This window comes from Aythya marila (assembly GCF_965140915.1).
Source record: "Aythya marila genome assembly, chromosome: 2".
Taxonomy (NCBI): Eukaryota; Metazoa; Chordata; class Aves; order Anseriformes; family Anatidae; genus Aythya; species Aythya marila.
Genome location: NC_139043.1, coordinates 29,718,280 through 29,742,477, shown reverse-complemented (window position 1 = coordinate 29,742,477; position 24,198 = coordinate 29,718,280). Strand labels below are relative to the sequence as shown.

At 35.1% G+C, this 24,198-nt stretch overlaps 1 protein-coding gene across 1 annotated transcript in view; it reads right to left on the bottom strand.

Annotated features, from left to right (window-relative positions):
* Positions 1-2,860: 2,860 nt before the first annotated feature.
* LOC309875546 (uncharacterized protein) overlaps positions 2,861-24,198 on the bottom strand; it is a 273,711-nt gene continuing 252,373 nt past the window's right edge. Inside the window, exons 3-4 of the mRNA XM_082755097.1 lie at positions 3,017-3,111; positions 2,861-2,936 (exon numbers count right to left, since the gene is read on the bottom strand). Coding sequence (XP_082611223.1) covers positions 2,868-2,936; positions 3,017-3,111 — 164 coding nt within the window. The 3' untranslated portion in view covers positions 2,861-2,867. The remainder of the gene's footprint in view (positions 2,937-3,016; positions 3,112-24,198) is intronic.

The following is a 24,198-nucleotide window of genomic DNA, read 5'->3' as shown; positions in this document are numbered from 1 at the left end:
GTAATAGGTTACTATATAGTTATTTAATTAAGCAGGCACCTTTAGGGACTAAATAAATATGTAAATAAATCTTGTATTTGGGCTAACTGAAAGAAGTCTAAGGTATACAAGGCACTTTATGGTATTGCAGCCTTTTCTCCTCCAATGAGGATACTATTGTAGCAGATTTACAAGTCACTCCAAAATGAAATTTGTAACAGAAATGAAGATAACTTTACCCACTGCTATAAAAAGCTCCAATCTTATAAAAAAGAGTGTTTAAACCTTCAAGGTTCATTTAATTCCAGTATAATCTTGCTTCCAGTAAAAAAATAAAAATAAAATATTTCATCTTTTCTTCCAAATCCCTATCTTTTTTTTTTTTCTTACTTTTTCCTTCCACAACACTGTCTTTAGGTGCTTCTGTCTAATTAAAGAAGAACTATTGAAAATTTAAACCCTTCAGGCAGTGAAGAGTCACCTCCTGATTTCTGTTATACATGTATTTCATCCATGTATTCCAAACCCAGAAGAACGAAACATCTCATGACAGAAAATAAACAATATATTAAATAATCACCACCCAGCTGCACTCTCTGCCAAGATGGACAATGGCTGAAAGAAAAGTTTATTAGCGTGTAACAGGGTTGGATAATGTGGGACATTTATTTATTTATATGGGTTTGAAGAACCCATTAATTAGATGACAACTCAATTTTATTCACTCCTTTATTTGATTTAGATAACCTAGAGGCACATCTGTTCCATATCAACTACAGAGGCCACCTCCAGCTTAGCAGTCTAATCATTTTGACTATTATTTCTGTTCTGTAATTCCAGAGTCACAGAATAGATTATACCAACTCTTTAGATAAAATCCCTATTTAACACAATGCAAAGTGTTAACATAAATTTGTGTTAATAGTACATGTGGAGAAATCGTACTAATATTACTTGAAATAAAGTATAATTAGTCTGAACACAGACTCCAGACTTTCTGCTGAAAAATGAAAAAATAGACATGATCAAAGTTCCAGGTCTGCTTCTTCACTTCAAGCATATTATATTTTTAGAAATTGCAAATGAAATAAGAGATTTTAGCTCTTTAGATTCATATACAAGTTGACTATAGTAAATCAAATAAGATATTGATCCAACTCTTCAAGTTCAATATTAATGTCACCAGTTGGGATGATTAATTTTTATGAATTTCTCAATATTGTGTGAAAAATGTAATGCTTGCATACCACTGTTAACATATCTTGTTTAAGAATTGGAACCTGTCAAAAATAATATTTAAGCATTTGATATGAAGAATTTAAGGACAAAAAAAAAAAGTGATAAGAAGTATAAAAATTTTGCTATATTTCTCCTGTATCTTTAAAGGAAAATAAGAAAAAATATGGAATATCAACAAGTCACTTTTTGGTATATCTCATAGCATAGATGATACATTTAGAACTTTGAATAACACATCTTTAAAGAATTTGAATGACCCTATGTTCATTTCAGTTTCTTTTTTCCTTTTAGTAAAGGACATTTGTTCTCAGTATAAACACAACAATCTCATTGTCATTATAGGCAAGCAACAATTACATAGGCAAGAAACACCATCTGATTGAAATCTAAAAATGCCATGGAGGCCATATTACTCCCTACAATGAAGGCAACTGTCTCTCATATTCTAAGCCTTCCTATTTCTGTCGACTCCTGAATTCTTGTATTTCAGCAAAATGTACACATCCATCTTATTTTCTGTCTGAGTCATGCTTTCTAATTCTAAAACTGAACACTGCAGAAATCAATATCAGTCTATTAGAGGCTGAATATAAAATTACTTAGAAACTGTCATGGAAATAAACATCATCTTTTAGGTAGCTGTTAGCCAGTGAAAAACATTGCATACGCAATATTCCTCCTCTCATTTCAGCACTGCAGATACTTTCTGTGACACCTTTTGATTCTTGAAATGTGAGAGATTCATTTGGATTCATATTCTCTTTCAGTCAACAGAAATATGAGAATTTGCTGCAGTAATACTTTGATTGCTAATCTTAGAAGCATTCACAAGGAATAAATGTGATATCAGATGCCCCAATATACTGTTTTGCCAATAAAAAATAAAAAACTTAGAACACCTATTGTCATTTATGACAAATTCAGATGAGAAGAATCTGCAGGCAGACCTAATCTAATTGTTTTTCTCAGTGGTTTCTACTCTCAAGAAGTTTATTTAAATCAAAGTAGGGTATCTCAATACAGGAGACTTCATCAGCCTTTTAACATAGGCAAAATGCATAATGCAATGCTGAAAAATTTTAAACACATGTGTTTACACAGCACATGGGTAAGATATGTAATTTGCATGTACACCACCACCCAGAATTATTGTTATTGTTACTGTTATATTCTTAGTGTGGAAAAAAATGAAAATATATATATCAACATAGTTATCTGAATTCATGTTTCTGAGATTTAGATTATGAAGGAGAGAAAAATCAATCCAGTAATTTGTGGATATGTCACAAATAGAATATTAAAGCTGCATCTCTGAACATTCTGAACAATGAGACAGAAGTTTAGATATTAAGATATCACTTGTTTTAATAGAAAAGACAGGTTCCTGAAGGGCCTGCTTGGAAATAAAATCCTAACTTACTTGCTTTATACTTAGTGATTGAAGAACTCACCTTTCTTCATTTCCTGCAAGGATAGCCTAGTGTTCAGATTTATCAATAATTTTGTAATGGATTTCACAGACAGATTTTCATCCTCATTGAAACTAAAACAGTTCTTAGAGGCTCAGTGATACTTGTATTTCCCTGTTTTTCAGATATGAGGATGGATCAAGGCCACTGAAGTTGCAAGTCTTTTCCCATACCTGCCAGTTAAAGAATCTCCTCAAACACAGTGCTGTCATCCTTGCTTTCAGGTTGCCCACCTGTCTTCAGAGGGGCCTGTTTTGTGAGATAACCTCTTCATTACTCCAACAGTACTCCAACAATGAAGAGATAACCTCTTCATTACTCCAACTCACATTTTCTCCAGCTTTTATTGCAGAGCATGATGCCATATGGTATGGAATATCCATTTGGTCAACTGGGGCCAGCTGTGTCCCCTCCCAGCTCCTCACTGGCAAGGTACAAGAAGCAGAAAAGTCTTCAGCTCAGTGTAAGCACAGCTCTAAAACAACTAAAAAGTCAGTGTATTATCAGTATTGTTTTTATTAGGTATTCAAAACATAGCATGACATGAGCCTCTATAAAGAAAATAAACTTTATCCCAGACAAAACTGGGACACTGTGTTCATTCAAATATTGTAACTATTTCTTTGGACTGTAAATTGACAGTGGGATTTTGGTGCAGTTTTGTATAATATCATAATATCATCTTTTTCTTCCCCAGCTTAAGCAAAATTTCTATTTGAAATAATTAAATGGAATTGAATTTGATAAAAACATAAAATGCTCGTTACAAATAATTTTTCACATTATTTACATAAAGTAACTGTGACTATACAGTATATATTAAATAGATAGAAATAAATACATGAATAAAGAGGCAGAAATTTATCTTCTGCTTCTTAGTTAGAGAATAAAGCTAGTCAGTTAAAAGTATGTTATTCCTTAGTAAAATTAAATAACTATGAACACTTGTCCCACTGAATGCCTCTTAAGAACTGTGGCTATTACAATGCAAAATGCTGGCTGCTGCAACATCATTCTGACAGTATTAATGCTCTTCCAGTAGAAAATCAACAGTCAGGTATTTTCAAACCCCATTAAAACTGTGCAGTGTGTATTTTGCAACAGAACACGGCTACACATGATTAAACTTTCATGAGTGAATCAGAGGGCATATAACTGTTAAGAGACATGGATTTTTAAAGACATTACAGGTTTGTAGCGAATTACAGCTCAGGTTTGTAAATTGAAGAAGCAGTCTGTTGCTCTAGCCATGATGCTCAGAATGGTAATATCTTTGAAGGGCAAAAGTCAGTGAATATTGAGTAGCGAAATGATCCTGATGTGGAGATAGGTCTCTTAGGATACATGGTGAAAAAAAAATAAGTTTTTAAAATGTCAGCATACTTCCTCAATAAGCAACTAGGAATACTATATCTTAAGTCAATTAAATCCTGCTTCCAGCTGACCATAAAGTGGAATAAGAATGGTTGGAAGACAAGAGAGTTGCAATCAGTGCCATCTGTAAATCTTCAAAGTATGTTTGTACCAAAATATTTTATGTAACTCTTTCCCCCTTCTCACATTCACACCAGTACAACCATACTCGTCTTCCTGTTATTTTCAGTTCATCAGCATGCTTATCACAATTACTGATGTAAATTGTTGTATTTTTTAAAATGCTTTGAATTAAATGCCTTCATGTCCACATGTTGTTAAAAAACACAAGAACTAATAATGAAAACACAAAGAGAACACTTCTGAAGAGAACACTTCTCTGAATTGTCCTAGAAAGACACAGGTGTGTAACATCACAATCTCATTTTGAAACTAGGTGATCAGTTAGCTTAAAAAAGTAAATAATAATAATAATAATAATAAAGTAAACAGTAAAAAAAAAAATCTCGGTGAGATAGTAATAGTAATTTCTATACCTAAAATCAGCTGTGAACAGATGGAGAATGATGAATTTTACTCTCTATTAAAGTATGTCTATAAGAGGTTCCTGAAAGGTCAAGAATTCTTTGGTAGGGGCTATCATCTTTTGCTCACTTCCATAGGATGGTAAAAACAGCAGAAGTCTTGTTACAAACTGTATGGCTTATAATGAAGCAAAACAACACCTGAGTTGCAGAGACTTAGTGACTGAATTAGATAGTGTTGTGCTGTTGTTTGGACGTAAACAGTCATACTGTCAAGTAGGAAAAATAAGTAATAAATAAATAAATACGGTGGCCAAGTCTATCAGCTCTTCCAGTTTAATCTTTTCCCTGTTGAAATCTTTATGGAGCATAGTATGCTTCACATGAAAAATGTATTTCTTAGTGAAAATAAGGCAATAGAAATCCAAACCAAAACCAGACCAAAACAAACAAACAACACCCCTCCACACACCCACGCTGCTTTTCCTGGCTGTTGCTACAGCTATGCTTACAAAAAATATATGACAGTGCTTAGGATGTATCCTTGGGGTATGATTGCTGGGTAGACAGAAGTATTCTACAGCCACCTAGGAAGCTGAATATACTCATTGCTCCCACTGAGAACTAAATTATTTTTTACTGTTGAAGAGTTACTGTTCAACTCTACTACACACAATCACCTGAGAAAATGCAGGGAGAGCAGCAGCAGCATGCAGCTAAGATGGCCCTTTTAGTAAGCATCATTGTCTTAGATCTGCTTTACTTTGTCATGAAACCACACGCCAATCCATAGAAAAACATCTCGCACTCTGAGACAGCCTCCTGTAATCTTAGGAAATATAAATAGGATGGTTCTGCAGCTGTTTGAAACTGCTGATGCTTCATTAAAATCATGCAATTATTCTATTTTTTGTTTGTGCCTCTTTAGTAAGCTGTCTCAAAGTACTTTAGGAGTCAAACCTGTAAATGTTTCCTATTGTAAAATAAACAGCACCCAGTATGACACAAGTGACATTTTGTGAGACTCCAGGAGGTAGTAAAATAACACTGGCACACAGCTCCTTCTTCCTGTCTAAATGTCATCATACTGTTTGATATAGTAACAGAAATCACTCAGCCAGTTATACAGCACAGCAGGACACTCTAAGAATGATTTTAAACAATTTTAGAAAAAAATGTGTCACACATAAAATAAAAACAAACAAAAAAAAAAAATAAAAAAGCAAAACCATCTCAAATAGTTCCTAATAGTTTACTTACTCAGCAATTCCTTTGCCAAGATTATTGTCTATGTACACAATAAACTTGATCGCATGCTGCAATAGTCTTGCTTATTGGTTCAAGGATATGATCTCGTTACGTATTTATTTTGGTATTCATCAGGGTTTTTTGTCTGCATATCATATAGATTCCAAACCATTGAAATAATATAATGTATGTAATTGTAATGAAGATTACGATTCTTATGTATAAGATCATACTAAAGTTACTGCCTTTAACCTGAGTTAGAGCAGCACAAAAAGACATGAAAGCATCTAGCTAAGCATCCATGTAGTGCTTTAGTCTTCAATGAATTTTAAGAGTTCTGTTCATTTCTTTGTCAGGTAAATCAAAAGTATTAGATGACACAAAACTGGAATGTCTGGCTGATACAACAGAGGATTGTGCTGCCATACAGAGGGACCCAAACAGGCTGTCATAGAGCTTCATTTGCTGTCCCATACCTGTCTTAGAAGATATAATTTTTTCATTTTTCATTTGAAGATATAATATTCTATTATTCTTATTCTATGTCTCTTTGATAATACATTAACTACAACTGCATATCATGAGCTGGTATGCCTGTGCAGCTCTCAAAATACAGTACTGAGATATAGATATATAAATAAAGTGAGATATAAAATACAGAGATATAAAATACAGTGCTGTCTTCTAGTGATGTCTTCTACTTTCATTAAAAGTGCTCTTTCAAGAAGAGAGTAATACAAAGCTCCTTCTTGTTGGTCCTCTTCTCCAATAGAACCTATTAACATATGAAAATCATGAAGCTAAGTCTAACGAACTGAAGGCAGGAACTGAGAATAAATCGTTAGTGCACACTTTAAGCCTGTTGTATAAATCTATCAGATCTAAAATGAACTAAGAATATTTTCTGCTATGACAGCCACACTTGAACTTCACATAATTTAGATTCTTTCCAAATTCTTTCCAAATTTATTAACCTGAGTAACGTCAACTTTACTTTCCTAAACTTCCACTGCTATATACATATTAGAGTGATGTCAGGCCTTTTGTGTGTTTTTTTTTTTTTTTTCTAGTGATGCTGATTTTGCACCACTTGTATTTCTCTTTTGGCCTGAACATTCCAGGAAAAGGCTGTCCACAGGAGAATCTTTCATTTACATGAGCTCAGATAACTCACTTTTTATGCTGAGGAGGGTACTTTTCAAGGCTACTTTAAATATCATATCGTCTTAATGCTAATTTTTAAAGGTAACTTTTGCTAAAATGCTTTCAGCTCCACTAATTTTACTGTAGAGGCATCACTGTCTTTTCCTCTAAATGATGTGAAGAACTGTCACCTGAAAAACAGACTAGCTGTGCCACTGTAACACTTGTTACTGTGTAACTAATTCAGGGGAAAAAAAAAAAAAAAAAAAAAAAAAAAAAGCTGTGATTTATGATTGCTTTCACAATAATCATAAAAGCTCAGACAAAATATAGCAAACATCAGGAGCACAGATTATTGTCTGTATGCTCTGTAATTATTACAATACAGATTTCCTTTAACAAAAGAAAAAATTCATACAAATCAGAAAGTATTGCCCTCACATTACTTGTTTTACAGGATTTTCACTTCTCTTTCCATGAGTTTAAGAAGTTGATGGTAGATGGTAACAAAAAGAGCAGAACCACTATAGTTATATACACCTGCTGAAAAATTTCCCTTGCTGAGAACAATTACATATCAACTTAAAAAAAAAAAAAAAAAAAGTAGTTGAGATTTCTGCCTTTTATAGCCTCTTTTATTATAATTGTACAGTCACATTCTACCTGTTTCCAAGGATGTATTTGCTTTAGCAATCTTCCTTTACACAGAATATGCAAGAAATCCTTTATATTATTGTTCTATACATAATGATGGTGCACTGCTAAATTGTCTGGCTGTAATTCCTTCTATCTCCTGAATAACAATTCTTGTGTTCATAACAAGGGAAACACTGAAATTTCCTTTGCTACAAATTCCTTTGATAACTGATCCTCAAAATCACCACTGAGGCAAAACAATAAAATATTGCTATAAGCTTTTTATTTATAAGTGCAGAGATGGGGAAAAGTATACGACCTACATGTAAAACAATACTGTTGGCTTCCTGAACTTCTGTTACTCTATGCAATTTGTAAGTGATAAAATAAGGATAGGAAAAAATTTTCAATGTGCAAAGATCTAAGTGGAGATGTAAACAGAGATGACAGAGTCAAGAACGTTAAAACAGCATTTTGTAAGCATTATCACAGAATCACAGAATTGCCTAGGTTGGAAGAGACCTCAAGATCATCAAGTCCAACCTCTGACCTAACACTAACAAGTCCTCCACTAAACCATATCCCTAAGTTCAACATCTAAACATCTTTTAAAGACCTTCAGGGATGGTGACTCCACCACTTCCCTGGGCAGCCCATTCCAATGCCTCACAACCCCTCAGTAAAGAAGTCCTTCCTAATATCCAACCTAAAACTCCCCTGGCGCAACTTTAGCCCATTCCCCCTCGTCCTGTCACCAGGCACGTGGGAGAACAGACCAACCCCCACCTCGCTACAGCCTCCTTTAATGGACTTATAAAGAGTGATATGGTCGTCCCTAAGCCTCCTCTTCTCCAGGCTGAACAAGACCAGCTCCCTCAGCCACTCCTCATAAAGACTTGTTCTCCAGACCCCTCACCAGCTTCATTGCCTTTCTCTGGACTCGCTCAAGCACCTCCATGTCCTTCTTGTAGCAAGGGGCCCAAAACTGAACACACTACTCAAGGTGCGGCCTCACCAGAGACGAGTACAGGGGGACAATCACTTCCCTAGACCTGCTGGCCACACTGCTTCTTACACAAGCCAGGATGCCGTTGGCCTTCTTGCCCACCTGAGCACACTGCTGGTTCATATTCAGCTGACTATCCACCAATACTCCCAGGTCCTTCTCTGCCTGGCAGCTTTCCAACCACTCATCTCCCAGCCTGTAGCTCTGCTTGGGGTTACTGTGCCCCAGGTGCAGGACCCAGCACTTAGTCTTGTTGAACTTCATACAGTTGACCTCAGCCCATTGGTCCAGCCTATCCAGGTCTTCCTGAAGAGCCTTCCTGCCCTCGAGCAGATTGACACACGCACCTAACTTGGTGTCATCTGTGAACTTACTGAGGTTGCACTTGATCCCCTCATCCAGATCATTGATAAAGATATTAAAGAGGACCAGCCCCAGTACCGAGCCCTGGGGAATGCCACTAATGACCAGCCTCCAGCTAGATTTGACTCCATTCACCACGACTCTTTGGGCCCAGCTATCCAGCCAGTTTTTAACCTAATGAAGCGTATGCCAGTCCAAGCCAAATTACTTTTTATAAACATGTACTTTTATCTCACAATAATATAAACATTATATGTTTATGTATGCTATAGCCTCAGGTTTGCAGTGTGAAGATGGTCATGGGGTTAAATAATTTTTCATATAAAATCCTTAGCAATATATGGCTACCCACAGAATTGCTCCTGAATTCTCAGTTATTTGGCAGTTTGCTAAATGATGTGGTTTGCACCAGAGACATAATTCAAAGACAGGAAGTTGTTCATTGTGTTTTAAGAGTCAGAAAAAGAATATATAACAGATAAAATTCATCACTCTGGTTGTCAGGGTGTGACAACATCTGGTGAGGTGTTAGTAAAAGAGCACACAGTGATGAGGAGCACACTATGATGAGGAGCTGGCATTAAGAAGTCTCATGTGCCTTTGACAACAATAATATAACTAAGCCTAACCTGGTAGATTTTGAACAGAAAATAAAAAAGTAAATAAAAGTGAGAAAATAGCTTATCAAAATACTTTTTTTCAGACTTTTAGATTTCCGTTTCACTGCCCTGAAAACCCAGAGCCATTATCTGTGGCATGAACAATTGTATTGCAAAAAGAGAATACAGAATGTTCCAAAATTCACTTTCAGTAACACCTCTACAACATCAATAACTGCAGTCATTTAAGCGATTAGAGTATATGCTTTGGAACAGCTAAATTTTTTAATGCAGGTTAAATCCCATAATTAGACATGCAAATTCTCTTAAATCTGCAATTCTCTAAATGATGCAAATCTTTAGATAAAAACTGAACCCACCACGATCAGTGTTTCATAAGTAACTGTATTATTTTATGATAACTTCCATTTGAATTGTTAGAGCATTTATTAGCCTTCCTTTTTAATATCATTACTTTCTCTTGCTGCTTAAACAATGTAAATTTAGCCAGGTACTAATAGCTGGACTCCATTCTTTTATCACCAATAAGGTATTGCTTTCACTGCAGTTCATTAAATGCCAACATGAAAATGGTATCCTTTTAACTTGCAGAAAATAATTGCTTTTGAGAACCCCAAGCCAACTAGAATATGGTAGCCACATCTTCACAACACCCTCTTCCATAAACTAGCCTCAAGTCCATATTTAATTGGCCTCAAGTCCATATTTAATTATTAGCAGATGAAAGTCATATTTTGGAAACAGAGCTGTAGAAGCAATATTCAAAAATGTTAAATATCTTATGTTTAGGTTGTCAAAGAAGGGTCTCCATTGAAGTCATGATTGCCAAGGAGACCTATTTCAACAGAACACTTAAAAGCAAACTGTACAATTGTATTTTAATTATGAGAACAAAGGTGAATCCAACCTCGTTAACTTCAGCTTCAAGGTGAATGATCCATAGACTTCATCAGGAAAGGCAGCCAAATAACATAAATGGGGTCATTCATTTTATGGACACTGAAGGAATTCAGTATTATGTACTAAGCTTCTTACCTTAGGGAAATGCTGGTTTTGTTATGCTTGAATGTGCTGCTAGGCAGTCTTTACTGTATGTAAACCTTAAACCACATGACTTTTTTTGTGTATATATATATATATATATATATATATATATATAATATTTATATATAAAATTGATAGAAATATTTTTTTCTGACAGATCTAAGCAAATGAATAGCTTATGGAATTTCATCTTAAATGGTTTTATTCAGTAAATATCAAAACATCAATGCAAATTTGAGAAACTCTTAAGAAAAGGAATGTAATGAAGTCAACTGATTTGTCAATTATTATTAATTCAATTAATTAAATAGGTTCATATGCGCACAAGTAGTCTAAATATCATCGGTTCAGCACAGTGCACAAAATATGGAGGAGCACAAGTGTACCTGTATAAGGCTACTACAGCAAGTAAGTACCAACAGCAAGTTAAATCAGTGTTGAATTTATCTTAAGTTAATTATTATTTTAATATTATTGTGAGATTTATATTTTTCTCATGCTAGTCTTTACAATAATATGTTGTAGTACTTGATTACATATCTCAGTATCTGATGTTTAAATACATTACTCATACAGAAATATTAGTGTTGTCTCCAAACTGGTTTGAGTTTCCATGTAAAACATACATTATTCTATCAATTGGTGTAAAAGTATAAAAATAAATTTAAAATAAAATAAAATAAAATAAAATAAAATAAAATAAAATAAAATAAAATAAAATAATCACAGTTGTATGTTAAAGAAATGTGGAGGTAATTATTTTATACATAAATAAAGATAAGAAGTCTTTATCTTTAAGGGGCTGAAATTCAGTTTTAAGAGGACGAAAGTGCTATATGAACCTTACAGAAGGTTTTTATTATTGATTAGCTAAAGCTTCATGTTTATCAAAGTAATAATAATGTATTTCTTTTTTCATCTTCCATCTGCCCACTCCCCATTATGAAGCTAATGTTAACTGCTACTTCTTGGTTTCTAAACTGATGCATTTTAGAGCTATGAACATTTATTGCTGAGAGCAATTATACAAGTTTATCAGCAAAACTGAATTACTGAAAAGAAATATGGTATACTGTATGCCTCACAGGAAAGACTACACAAAGAAATTCCTTTGACTATTGCTTTGCAAAGCACTCAGGTATACATTTTTTCTTAATTCTGTTCTCAACCCCCACTAACTTCAATAACATGAACACACTTGACTGCTTTGCTTCACAATGTTAGGATTGCTTGAAATAAAGCATGTGTTTATAGGCCATACAGAAAATGAGTTATAGTTTACCTTAACATGTTAGATTGCAAATTATGGGAGTTCAGAAGAAGCTCAGTGAGCTGTGCAACTCAGAAAACAAGGCAGAAAGCAGTAACTTGGACAACTATTGCAATGTTCCAAGTCATGAATCCAAGCAATTAAAACACCTGCATGCTTTTTTGCATGGACTAAAATTTCCTGGGTAGCTGAAACTGTTCCTGCACGTGCTGCACAAACCGCCAATGTCTGAAAAGGTTGAGAATGGTATTTTGCTTAAGCCTCACTGAATACCAGAACTAAAGAAAACTGAACTTTTTCAGAAGTACCATGAGAAGTCCTCCAAAGATTTCCAGTCATACTTAATGAAACTGCAGAAGGCTGTTCTCTGAGGCTGTTGTTTAAAAGGCCATTAGCATTGATGTAATAGGTTCTATAGGTGCCTGGAAGCAAACACAGCAGGTCAGGAGCTAAGTGGCGACTAGCTGGGGTTTTCAGAACTCCTTTGGAGTTAGGTGGAATTACAAGAATATATAATGGCAAATGTGTTCTCCATATGTAAATGTGAGTAGCAGTACTTCCTTACTTTTCACAGATATTAAAAACTGCAAAAAATAAGAGCTCTTGTTGATTCTTGTTCTCATCAAGCTGGTCTTGCAGCAGTATAATAAAAATTAAAAGAAAGGCAGAGAAGGCTGCCAATGCTAACATCCACAGGTAAACTCATATCTTCTTTATATTTTTTGATCCTTAAAATAGTAAGATTAGTATATGGTATTTGGGCTGCTCTCCAATAACCAGGCCATGTACGTATTCACATAGTGAAAATATGATTTGTGAGCAGATACACTGTCTTGCAGATTTAGGCAGTGGAAAAAGTTTTAATTTCAGTGTTAAGTAAATGATTCAGCATTTATTTTCCACTATATTTAGTAGAAGAATTTGCCATATTTTGAAAGCTAGATCCATTAATAAAAATATTAATTAAAAATGCACATAAAACCCATAGCAAGTTAAGTTTCTAAATGAACAGTCAAGAGAAGAACACTAATTGTATTTATCACTTTCACACAACTCAAATTTGCACATTTATATTGCTGTGAATCTATATACTTGCTTCTTTCTTTCTTCATCTAATAATCTATCCTCCAAAATCTCACTGCTGTTGTACTAAATCATATTCATTTCCAATATGGCTTACAAAACTTCCATGTCTATGATAACTAGAGCTGTTTACATGTACTTCCTTGAAACATTTCCACATGACCAATGGAAAACCTTAGTTCCTTTCTGTGCTTTATCCTGTGCAGAGAATTGAATTTAGCAGATACAGCTATTCTAACACTTAGATCTCTTTCTAAATAGATGGCTTATTAATATAAGGCCAGCTGGTTAAATATAATCAAAATATTTCAAATCTTCTCTGAGGAAAAGTTACAATCTCACATACGCCATACTTCCTGAAATAGTCAATACCCTACAATTAGAGCTATAGCGAGAACATTTAACTGCTTAATCCAAGAAATTCCTGCCAAGCTATCTTTCTCATTTATAATGGTCTTTGCTAATCTTTCATGCAATTACTATTCCCCACACAATGTGTGCTTTCAATTTTTACTCATCACTAGCCATAATTACATTACCACCAGGAAACAGTGAGTCTTCAAATTAAAAGCATGCACAGAATAAAATTGTAATCCACTCCAAATATTTTACTACTGTTTAGCAACTCTAAAAAGTCTAATAAAAGTCAATTGTTCATTGTTCTTGGTTACTGATGGATAGCTCCAATAACCCACTAAATATGCTGAATACCATGTTTATTATACCCTACTTCCCATGCTCGTGGTCCCTAGTTCACAAAGTGGTATTTACTTTTTGGCACAGCTTCACAGAGGAACTTAGTAGCTGTGGTTAAGTACACCTGTGATTTATATTCCTGGAAGTGCAACATCATCTGTAGCTTTCAATTGATGCCCTAAATAGTCTGCAGCAAGAGGCTGTAGAACAGGCTGCAAACTATTCATCCTGCTGAGGGAGTCGGCAGCAAGCTCTGTGGATGGTCTGACACCTTTCTGGCTGAATGAATCCTTAAGCTTTTTATGCAGTTACCCTGGCACAACCATTCAGCCTGGTAGGAAGTGATTTCTGGAAAGCAAGAGAGCTTGCATTATGTAAGAAAAAGAAATGAGCACGTGCATTTTCAGGTAGGTTTCCATATGTGCTTACTGCCAAAAAAGAGAATTATAGCCATTGTCTATGCATACTCCTATACTATGAACAAACTACCAAATCATCCCTTTCTTCCATTTCTTAGTGGAATAAATAGAGAATTATCTTATCTGTGAACTCCACAGACAGCTAGGCCAAGGGTTTCCTTAGTCTTTTGACTTCCTAGGCAAGTTCTAGGCCCACTATGTCTGTACATAGAGAGTACCTAATGCTGGATACAATAATGATGGTATTCTCTCTCCTCAGGCACTGAGGAGCACTTCTAGCACTGAAATCTGCATTTGTTCCAGATTTCTAAGACTGCAGTGTTGCCATACTGAGAACTGTGATACACATGGGAACATAAAGGAATCTGATGGCAAAATTAGAGACCATTAGTCCAATCACAAAATAGAAACTTACATCTCCCCTGCATGTCATAATAGCTAAAACTGTGGAAATCTGTATGCTGTATGGCACTCTGGAAGGAAAAATTATGAAATCTGGAATACTTAGCCTATTTCAGTGGATGATTTTTGGGGTTTCTAGTACAATCATGAGTCCTTAATAGTTTCTAGAAATGCCCACATGTTATTTTATTGTTCTTAGATAATAAGAAACAGTTGCAAACTTGGCATTTTTATTTAGACTTCAGTAAAATCTTGAGCCAAATGCATCACTGGTATACTTTCACTCCATTTAATTACACCAAGTCTGAAGCTGGCCTTTTGTAACTGTTTCTTGACAAGACTTTCTGCAGACTAAACTCGGCAGCAATATTTATAGTGATCACTGCAAATGCAGAATCAAAATTACGGTACTCAGTGAAAAGTTAGAGCCTTTAGTTGAGTAATCAAATCTCTTTGTTCCAAACATAACTGTTTGTCTGATTCATTTTGTTCTATTTAAAGACTAACTGAAGACTTGCAATATTGAGGACTCACTTCAATAAGCTGGCATTATAATTTCAATTAAGGAAGCAAAGAGTGATCTTATACTTCATCTGTAATATGTAGTGCTAGAAAATAATTTTATGTTATCATAAAATTTCATAAATCCAGTCCTTACATAGATTTTTCTTTTTATAAAAATATATCTTTCTATTGTTATCTAAAGCTTGATCCATTCTATTTATCTATAAAGATTGATGAAAAAAACAGCCACACACACACAAAAAAAAAATCCACACAAACCATATCTGATTGCCATAAAGGACCAACTACCAGCAATGGAAAATCTTAAAAGCTCCTATATTGCTGGTGGCCAATACTGACATCCAATTAGTCAAGCTTAAGCCATTGTAAAGAGGATGAAAGAAATAGGTCAGGCTACCCAAACAATAAGAAAAACATTAGGAAATGCACTTAGCCCACCTGTTTCCTTGGTCAGTCAACTCTATTAACCAGCTAATCAAAGGATTAAAAATAGCACAAGAAAGGAGTTTTAAACAGAAGTCTCTTCAGATCTTCCTCCTTCATATCAGAACACCCAGATCTGTACATTCAATCTGGACACTCATCCTTGTCTTTGGGATCCAGAAGAGAAAACAGTCTGTGTTTTTTTTTGTTGTTGTTTTTTTTGTTGTTGTTGTTTGTTTGTTTTGTTTTGTTTTGTTTGTTTTGTTTTTTTACCTTTTACTCAAAAACTTTTAACCTTACAAAGCTACAGCCAATGTCAGTGAACCAGTCTTATTAGTTATGATCTATTAGCTGGGCATCAGCTATGGAATAAGCCAACCATACACTGTTAGACCTAGAATAACTTCATTTTTCTCTGATGCAAAAGAAAAAGGAAAATTGAGTAAGTGATGATAAAAACCCAGAACAGTCACTTGCTGTGAGAAAGAACTAGATATCCACTGTAAACCCTTATCTTTAGTGATCCAGTGTAAAAGACAATGTCCTGGTTTCAGTTAGAACAGACTTAATTTTCTTCCTAGTAGCTGGTGGAATGCTGTGTTTTGGCTTAGGATGAGAAGAGTGCTGATAACACCCCGATGTTTTAATTGTTGCAGAGCAGTGCTTATATCAAGCCAAGGACACCTCAGACTTTTGCTCTGTCCTGCCAACAGGCAGGCTGGGGGTGCAGTAAGAGCTGGGAGGGGACAGACCCAGGACAAGTGACCCGAACTAGCCAAAGGGGTATTCCATACCATCTGATGTCATGCTAAACAATATATAGGGGTGGCTAGCCGGGGGGAGGCCGACGGACTGCTCGGGGTTAAGCTGGGCATCGGTCAGCGGGTGGTGAGCAATTGCATTGTGCATCACTTGTTTGTACATATTATTAGTAGTAGTACTATTATCATCATTGTATTATTATTATTATTATTATTATTATTATTATTATTATTATTATTATTATTATTATTATTTTCCTGTCTTATTAAACTGTCTTTATCTCAACTCACGGGCTTCACTTTCCATTTCTCTCCCCCGTCCCAGAGAGGGAGGGGGGAGGGTGAGCGAACGGCTGCGTGGTGTTTAGCTGCCAGCCGGGTTAAACCACGACAGACAACCATAACACGGCAGTTATCTGAATTTGAAGAGCCTTGTATCAGGAGGGATTCAGGAAAAGATTTGTATACAGACTTCTTGTTTGTTTATTTTGTTTTGTTTTGTTTTTGCTGTAATGCTTCTTAGTATTTGGCCCACTTTAATGTCCTGAAAGCCAACCAGGAAGTAGTAATAGAGGCCTCTCCCAGAGTCAAAAATGTGACAAAATTGCCCCTCACCATATTTCTCTTGTGTGCCTAGTCTTACCAAGTGGCACCAATGCTCAATGCCATCCATTGGGAGTTAAAAAGAGCTAAAACCACAGCATTCTCAAAATATGTTTAAAATTCACCTTGTGTGAATGATGACAACGGCTAAATTAAATACTAATATTACTAATAATAATCTCTTAGATCTTGGAGAATTGTCTCTGCAATAACCTGCAAGCAAAGACTACAAAACAGTCTGAGCTGTAGCAGAAAAATTCCCCATTATTTATTTATTTATTTTGCTACCACTCCACCTGTCACACAGATTGCAACCACTTTGGAAAAGCTGTAAAAAGAATTAAACTGCTTAGGCAGGCTTTGTGTTCTAATTGTAGAATTAAAAATCTCTGTTTCACTGGTTAGACAGTGCTTTGAAATTGCAAGCACTCATCAGGTTTCAGCATAACAAAAGCTTTAAGGACACAGTAGTCATTCTAACACCATCTCCAATATCCTTCTCTTATTCCAGAAGGCAACAGTGGAAGGAAAGAGCATTTGTTTTTTTCATTAGTGGGGCATACAGCTGTTACAGCTGGAGTGACGTGAGGGCCAGCACTGCTTCTCAGCTATGTAACTTTAGACACCCTGAGGAGCAGTTACCTACTTTCTAGATGCTTGTTCTTTTTTTGTGGAAGAAGAAAAAAGACCATTCTATCGTTAGTCCCCATTATGCTTTATAAGTAAATGAGCCAAATTACACATTTGGTGACTGTATAAAAAGAGAGCAATGAGGTCAAGGAAATCAGCAGGAACAATATCAAAACATGACACAAACCTTCAGGCTAGCAGCCAATTATCTAAGGCCTGATCCTGATGATGCTGAGTTCAGTGGCTCTTCATTTTGGGTAGTCAAACACTCTCAGCTGGAGTCCCCTTGTTCAAGGTCATTAAGGATCAAACTCTTGCTTTCAGGAAAAGCCCTGATTGTAGGAGGCCACTGATCTCAGCATTTTGAAAGATGTGGCATTCTCTAAAGAAAAAAAAAATATAAAAAGAAAAAAAATATCTAAACTAGAATCTTTCCTCCAGAGCTCACCTAGGACTGAGATTATGGCTGTTGGAGGGTACTACAAAGATGAAAGAGATATCTAGTGTCTAGACTAGTTTGAGAGAGGTTTCTCCATGGAGGTTCCTCAAAGACACTTCCCCCACACACAATGCAGGAAACATGAAAAATACAGCTATTTGTGTACTTGTATTGCATGAGCCCTAAATGTCTTACACAGATCAGACACCAGTGTAAACCAACACACGATATGAGGGTAACTGGATGGGGGTAAACTGCTTGCTGCCTCTGAGGTAGCAGGTCCACCCCCTTGAACCTCACACACATATTATGAGGTTTACAACACAAGCTGGTTGGCTGAATGGGCTGGGATGCAGCACTGATGCTGTGGGACATCAGAGCCAGTAGGACAGTTCCTTGATACACCCTGGCACTCTGGCCTCTCCCCTGTGTGCACAACATCTATCTTCAGTGACACACTCCAATATGCTATCGCCTCAGGCAGATACTTCAAAGATCTGTAAAAGTTGTTAGCAGTACTCTACTCCAGAGACTATTCCATATCTCCTGCTGTTACTGTTCTGGCACTCCCCACACAGCTTGACATGCTGCAGATGGCAGCCATGAGCATTAGCTACTTCACACTTACTCTAGAGAACTGGTAAAAATATTTTTTAACACAATTAAATGCAGCACTTAATCTCCTGTGGAGACGTGACCTGTGGAGAGTGACATGACCACCACTGAGGACTGGCAGAATACAAACTTTCTCTGTAATGATCTAAGTGGCAGGATGCAGCCTGGAGTTAAAACAAGCCCAGAGGTGTCTGTACATGGCTGGACAACTGTTCCACTGAAATTTTTGCAATTGTATTTTGTTTTGTCTTTTTTTTTTTTTGTCATCTGGCATATCCAAATTTAAGTATTAAGTGGTTGAGCTATTTTGCAGTCTGATGGTACACCCACACAATTGCAAGAAGTAAGACAGTTGCTTATTGCACCAGACAGTTGTTTATTTTGGTTTATTTCATTCTTTCTCAGAAACAAAGACAACTTGGGGCTTTTGCTAAAATGATTTGCTGAAAAAATACACTGAAACCTAGAATTGTTTCTAAAGAACCTGTTTGGTTCATTTTGTATTACGCACTAACATAATTTCTAAACAAACATCCCAACATGTATTTTAATGCAAATTGTGAGCATCTTTATTAATGTAAATGTGCTACTTTCATGAAAGCAATATGAAAACCAGTTGGTTTTGTCTTCATATATTTCTTAGGGTTTTGTTCGTTTGTTTGTTTGTTCATTTAAATTAAAACTCACATTATTATTTATTTGTTTTCATCGCCTACCAGTGATCTGCAGATGTAGTAGATCCACTCACTGTAACATTTGTTAGAATAATTAAACACCAGTGAAGGTAAAACTAACCCAAAGCACAGTTCAAGGAGAAATAAGCTGCTAGTTGTGAAAAGATTCCTTCAGGGCACATAAGTTCCAATCCCACACATAATGCAAGTGTTGGAGAGTGAAATCACAAAAACTATGACTTTATGATATTATGATCTTTTGGTGTTGAGATTATGACATTTTTTAAAAAGGTTTGTGTCGCTGGGTGATAAAAAAGAAGTGGGAAGAGCTGAACTCAGCAGCAATAAGCAGTACATTTTTTATACTAGCAGTTCTAAAATCATTGTGACAAGAAACAGAAACCATAGCATATTATAAGAGAATGGCCCTCTATAGAGAATCCATACACTACCAGCAACATTTTAAATTCTATATGCACTTCTTAATGGAGGCTCAAAGAGCTTTCTGAAACGAGAACTGATAAACGTAGATAATTTTCTATTTTAACATATGCTGTAAAAGGAGGTGCACAGTCTTCAAAGCTTCTGGCAATGGAGGAGAAGCATTTATGCTTGCAATTACTTTTTTCAAAATGTGTTAATAAAGTATATAATGGTCTCTACCTATGTCTGGAAAATGTATTAGGCTGATACCAAAGTAACCACTGCAACTATTAATGTAATAATAATTATGATAATGCATAAATATTGATAAATATCAGAGCTTTTTTTCACTCTGCTCCTATACATGCAGAAGAGTAGAAAATCAATCAGAAATGTCAGTTTCTAATTCTAATAACTAAATAACAGTGTTGTCCCAGCTCTCTGATGCACCATCTTTTTTTCTTAAGAGCATAGCATACTTCTGTTGAGGAATTGATAGATCTGATAGCTCATTTACATTTAAAAAGTATTTCCCAAGGGACAAAGCTTCTGGCAGAAACAGAGAAGTTAGAGTGTAGTACTTCAAATGAAAAAGTAGTGGTACAGGTAGAGAAATAAGTATTTTTGAATCTACCATTTTCAAGTGCCACAGTAAGATGGCACTTAAATTCTCCTATAATGAAGAAAACATAGAAGTCAGGGAATAGACTGAAGCTATTTGGACTAAATGTCAGTTTTACATTTAAGGATAATATGGCTTATTGCTCTCAGTCTGACATGAACATGAATAGGAGTTCCATGAATTGTTTTACACCAATATATGGTCCTATTCCTGCACTAAGTTCACACAGGCAGATTGCACAGGCAGCCTTAAATAAATACCCAGGGCTATGTGTTGGCATCTCCTTGTATAGAGATCACTGCAAAACTAGAACCTATACACTTGAAAAACTAACAGACATACAAACACACACACAAAAAAAAACAAAAACAACAGTTTGATTACTGTTCCTGCTCAAAAGACAAGATTGAAATAGTAGTGCTGTGAAACTTTTTCACAAGATACACTAAATAATGACTCTATTTATTAAAAGAAATGTAAGGTATCTGGGAACAGAGGTTTATATTTATTAAATGCAACACATACTCTAAAATGCAGCTGGAAATTGTTGCAATTTTGGAATCATATTTCCCTATGTTCTCTCTCTACTCAATGTGTCAAAACTCCAAAATATCTAAAAATCCAAGTATTATCTCCAGTCTTGATGCTGATATTTGGAGCAGACTGATATGCAGGGATGAAGTTGTATGACTTTTTCACGAACTTGCATGTATGGCACTTTCCATAGTTTCACCATGATCCAGCTTTGAGCAGATCTTTTAACCAGATATTTTCCCTGCTCTGGATTATTTCTTTTGCTTTATGGTCAGCTGCAAACTATTCTGAAGTCTAGTATTATCTATTTCCTGATGCTTGTAACAGGTGTTGAATAGACAAAAACAATAAATAAATAAATTTATATCCACAGTGGACCATCTATAGAATGTAACAATGTTGTAAGCAGATCCCTGAGAGTACTAACTGGCACCACAAAAGTTACAGTTATCCAAGTGTAATGCTCCTTAACCTGGTATACAAGATGCTAAGCTTTATTTATCCCCAGAAATAAGACAGAACATCTTGGATGTTCTCTTCAGATTGGGCTGCCCAACATCTCTACTTACAGGTTTGGTCACAATGGGACAAGCTTGGGTCTATTTCTTTCCAAGCATACCTACGGCTGTGAGGTAGCACCTACAATCTAGTGCCAGAACTTCAGTAGCTGAGAATCAAGAGGGGCAGGGTATCATGCTGATATATCAAGTACAAGCCAAGTACTCTTTCTTTCTGCAGAGAAATGTTACAGAAGTAGAGCATCCACATTATTCATAGATAGCTTAACTGCAACTAACATATATAGATATGTTAGTTTCAGATAACACTAAGTGATTCTTATTCCATTCTTCTAAGACTGCCAAAAATGGCGATATTTTACTTTACACTGAAAAATACAGTAATTTTACTGTTTTCACTTTAAACCAAGACTCACAGACGTTGCCAAGTGGTGCCTGAGTTAGTGCTTGTTCAAAGTCAGTCAGTATAAAGAATCTTATTGTAAATTTAGAGATGACCCTTTCAGACCAGATTTCAGGCATATTATCTAGGAAATGTGATGGAGCCTATACAGCTCCTCATGCCATTGCTATCTAAAATAAGTAAGGCACTCAGCAGAGCTCCATTTGCAAGCTTTAGTGCTTTCTGTTTCTCATATACTTGGTTAAACATGCTCTTGCTATAATTATTAGGAATTCTCACTATCTTCAATAAAAACTGTGCTTAATTTCCAAAGGATTCAGTTTGATGCCTTAGGAAGTAGCCACAAAGGCTAGCATTAGGCTTGCCTTCCCAGGTCCCACTGTCAACAGTGCAAATAGAGATTTCACCACAGTTCAAATCTATGGTCAACTGCTCATTGAAGGAATCTTTTTCTCTCCATTGACTGTGGGAAGAAACAAAATATTTTAACTATCTGCATCTAAAGATACTTTATGCAAATTACTCATAACAGTTATAATATAATTCTTGACTGTGACCCAAAATATTGTGTTTTTATAAAACCACAATACCCTGAAAATAATCAGAAAGTGTATGCGCGAAAGATTAATCAAACATGTGATGTGTCTGTTGGGCTTTTTGCTTCTGCTCTTTGTCTTGTCCCTCTGTTCCTGAGTCCCACTGCCTTTCACCTCAGCTTCACACCTCAACTATTTCTCTTCTGTCCCAACTTGACTCTCCTTACATGTTCTCTATTACAGTATTTCTTAATTAAGCACAATCCTCCTATGGAAGTGCTGCTAATAAATAAGGGGATATTGGTATAGGCCTACTAGAACATTTTCCATTATCATACTATGAAATGTATTATATTCTTTCTCCTGTTACATATTGTATGTGCTCTTCACAACATGGATTCTTGTTCTCTGTGTTAACACAGTCAATGACCTTGTTTTATTTGACTCATATTCCCATAACCTTATTATTACTCTTAATAATATTGAGGAGTATATTGTTAATGCTATTAATAAGAAGCACATTGATAAAGAAGATAATATCGACAATCTAATAAATAGAGAACATCCTCTAAAATTAAAAAACAACAACAAAAAACTCTAAACATGTAATTACTAAGAGTATCATTTGTCCATATTTAGATGTCTGAAACTTGGACAGTTTAGATCCTATCTTTTCTGAACCAGATATATTTTGTAAAGGAGAACACAAATGACAGCATTACACAAGGGAAATTGTTCTTGTCTGCATCATTAAAAAAAAAAAAAAAATAGTTTTATAAAAGTGTCCTTCAGAGTTTAAGTTGGTTAACAGAAGATGTAGCTTTTAGCCAGTAAATTCTAAAACAAAACAAAACAACATATAAAAAAAAAAAACAAAAAAAAAAAACACTAGGCTATTTTCACAATTAATTGCATGTATATCCCTAAATTAGTTCATCAGCAGAATGGCAGATTATACTTAATATGCAAAACATTTTTAAAACTACAATTTATCTCTGAAAAATAATTCTCAGTGCAACTGAAACTGATAAATATGCAAAAGGATATACCAAGTTCATAGTATCATGTTTAAGTCTAACTTCATATATGAGGTTCAGTGCCATTAGCGTAAAATGTGAGATGTTTCCAGATGATGGTTTGATATTTAGGAAAGCAGATGAATAGTTTTGAGGCCTGCATGGATATTTTCCTGCCTTAAATATCCCAGTGAGATCTTACTATCTTAATTCTGTATTTAATTTAATATGCATCATTATAGTTACAGTTAAAAGCCAGTATCTATTATATAGAAAAAGAAGCTCGCCTCTTTTAGCACTTGATTGCTTTGTGTGAATGAAGAAATATCTTTATTAAAAGATATGACTAACACAATCAAATTAAAATATGCCATCATTTGCTAATGAAGACTGTATTTCCTGTAACTGTTTTTACTATTTATTTTTTAAAAAAACAGCAATGATCACAAATTGAGTCAAAAGAAAATATAACTTTAAACATATTTATGATGCACTATTGAAAAAGAGAGAAACAGAAAACCAAGAAAGAAAGTATAATTATGATAAATTATATGAAAATATTGATTTAAGGTGAATAAAACTAAATTAAGAATTTTAATCTGTTCTGTGAGTGGTGTGTCAGCCCCTGAGCAGTTCTACTGCAGTAAAGTTCCTGAATTATTATGAAACAGTAATAGGCTATAGACATCAGCCTATGATTATTCAAGTATCACATTGAAGAATGACTGTGTAGCTTGTGACATGTGCTGATATTCAAAACCAGAAAAGGTTAAAAGGGGAAACTGTTTTTAAAGATAAATCTTAGAAAAATACAGTTAAAAAAAAATGTTAAGATGGTTTTTGTATGAAAATTTAGATACAATCATTTTCAGCTTGCTTGCTTGCTTTCTCTATTTCATTATCCCTTTCTCTCCATAACTTTTTAAGCTGAAAGAAGTACAAAATAAAATATTTCTAAGTT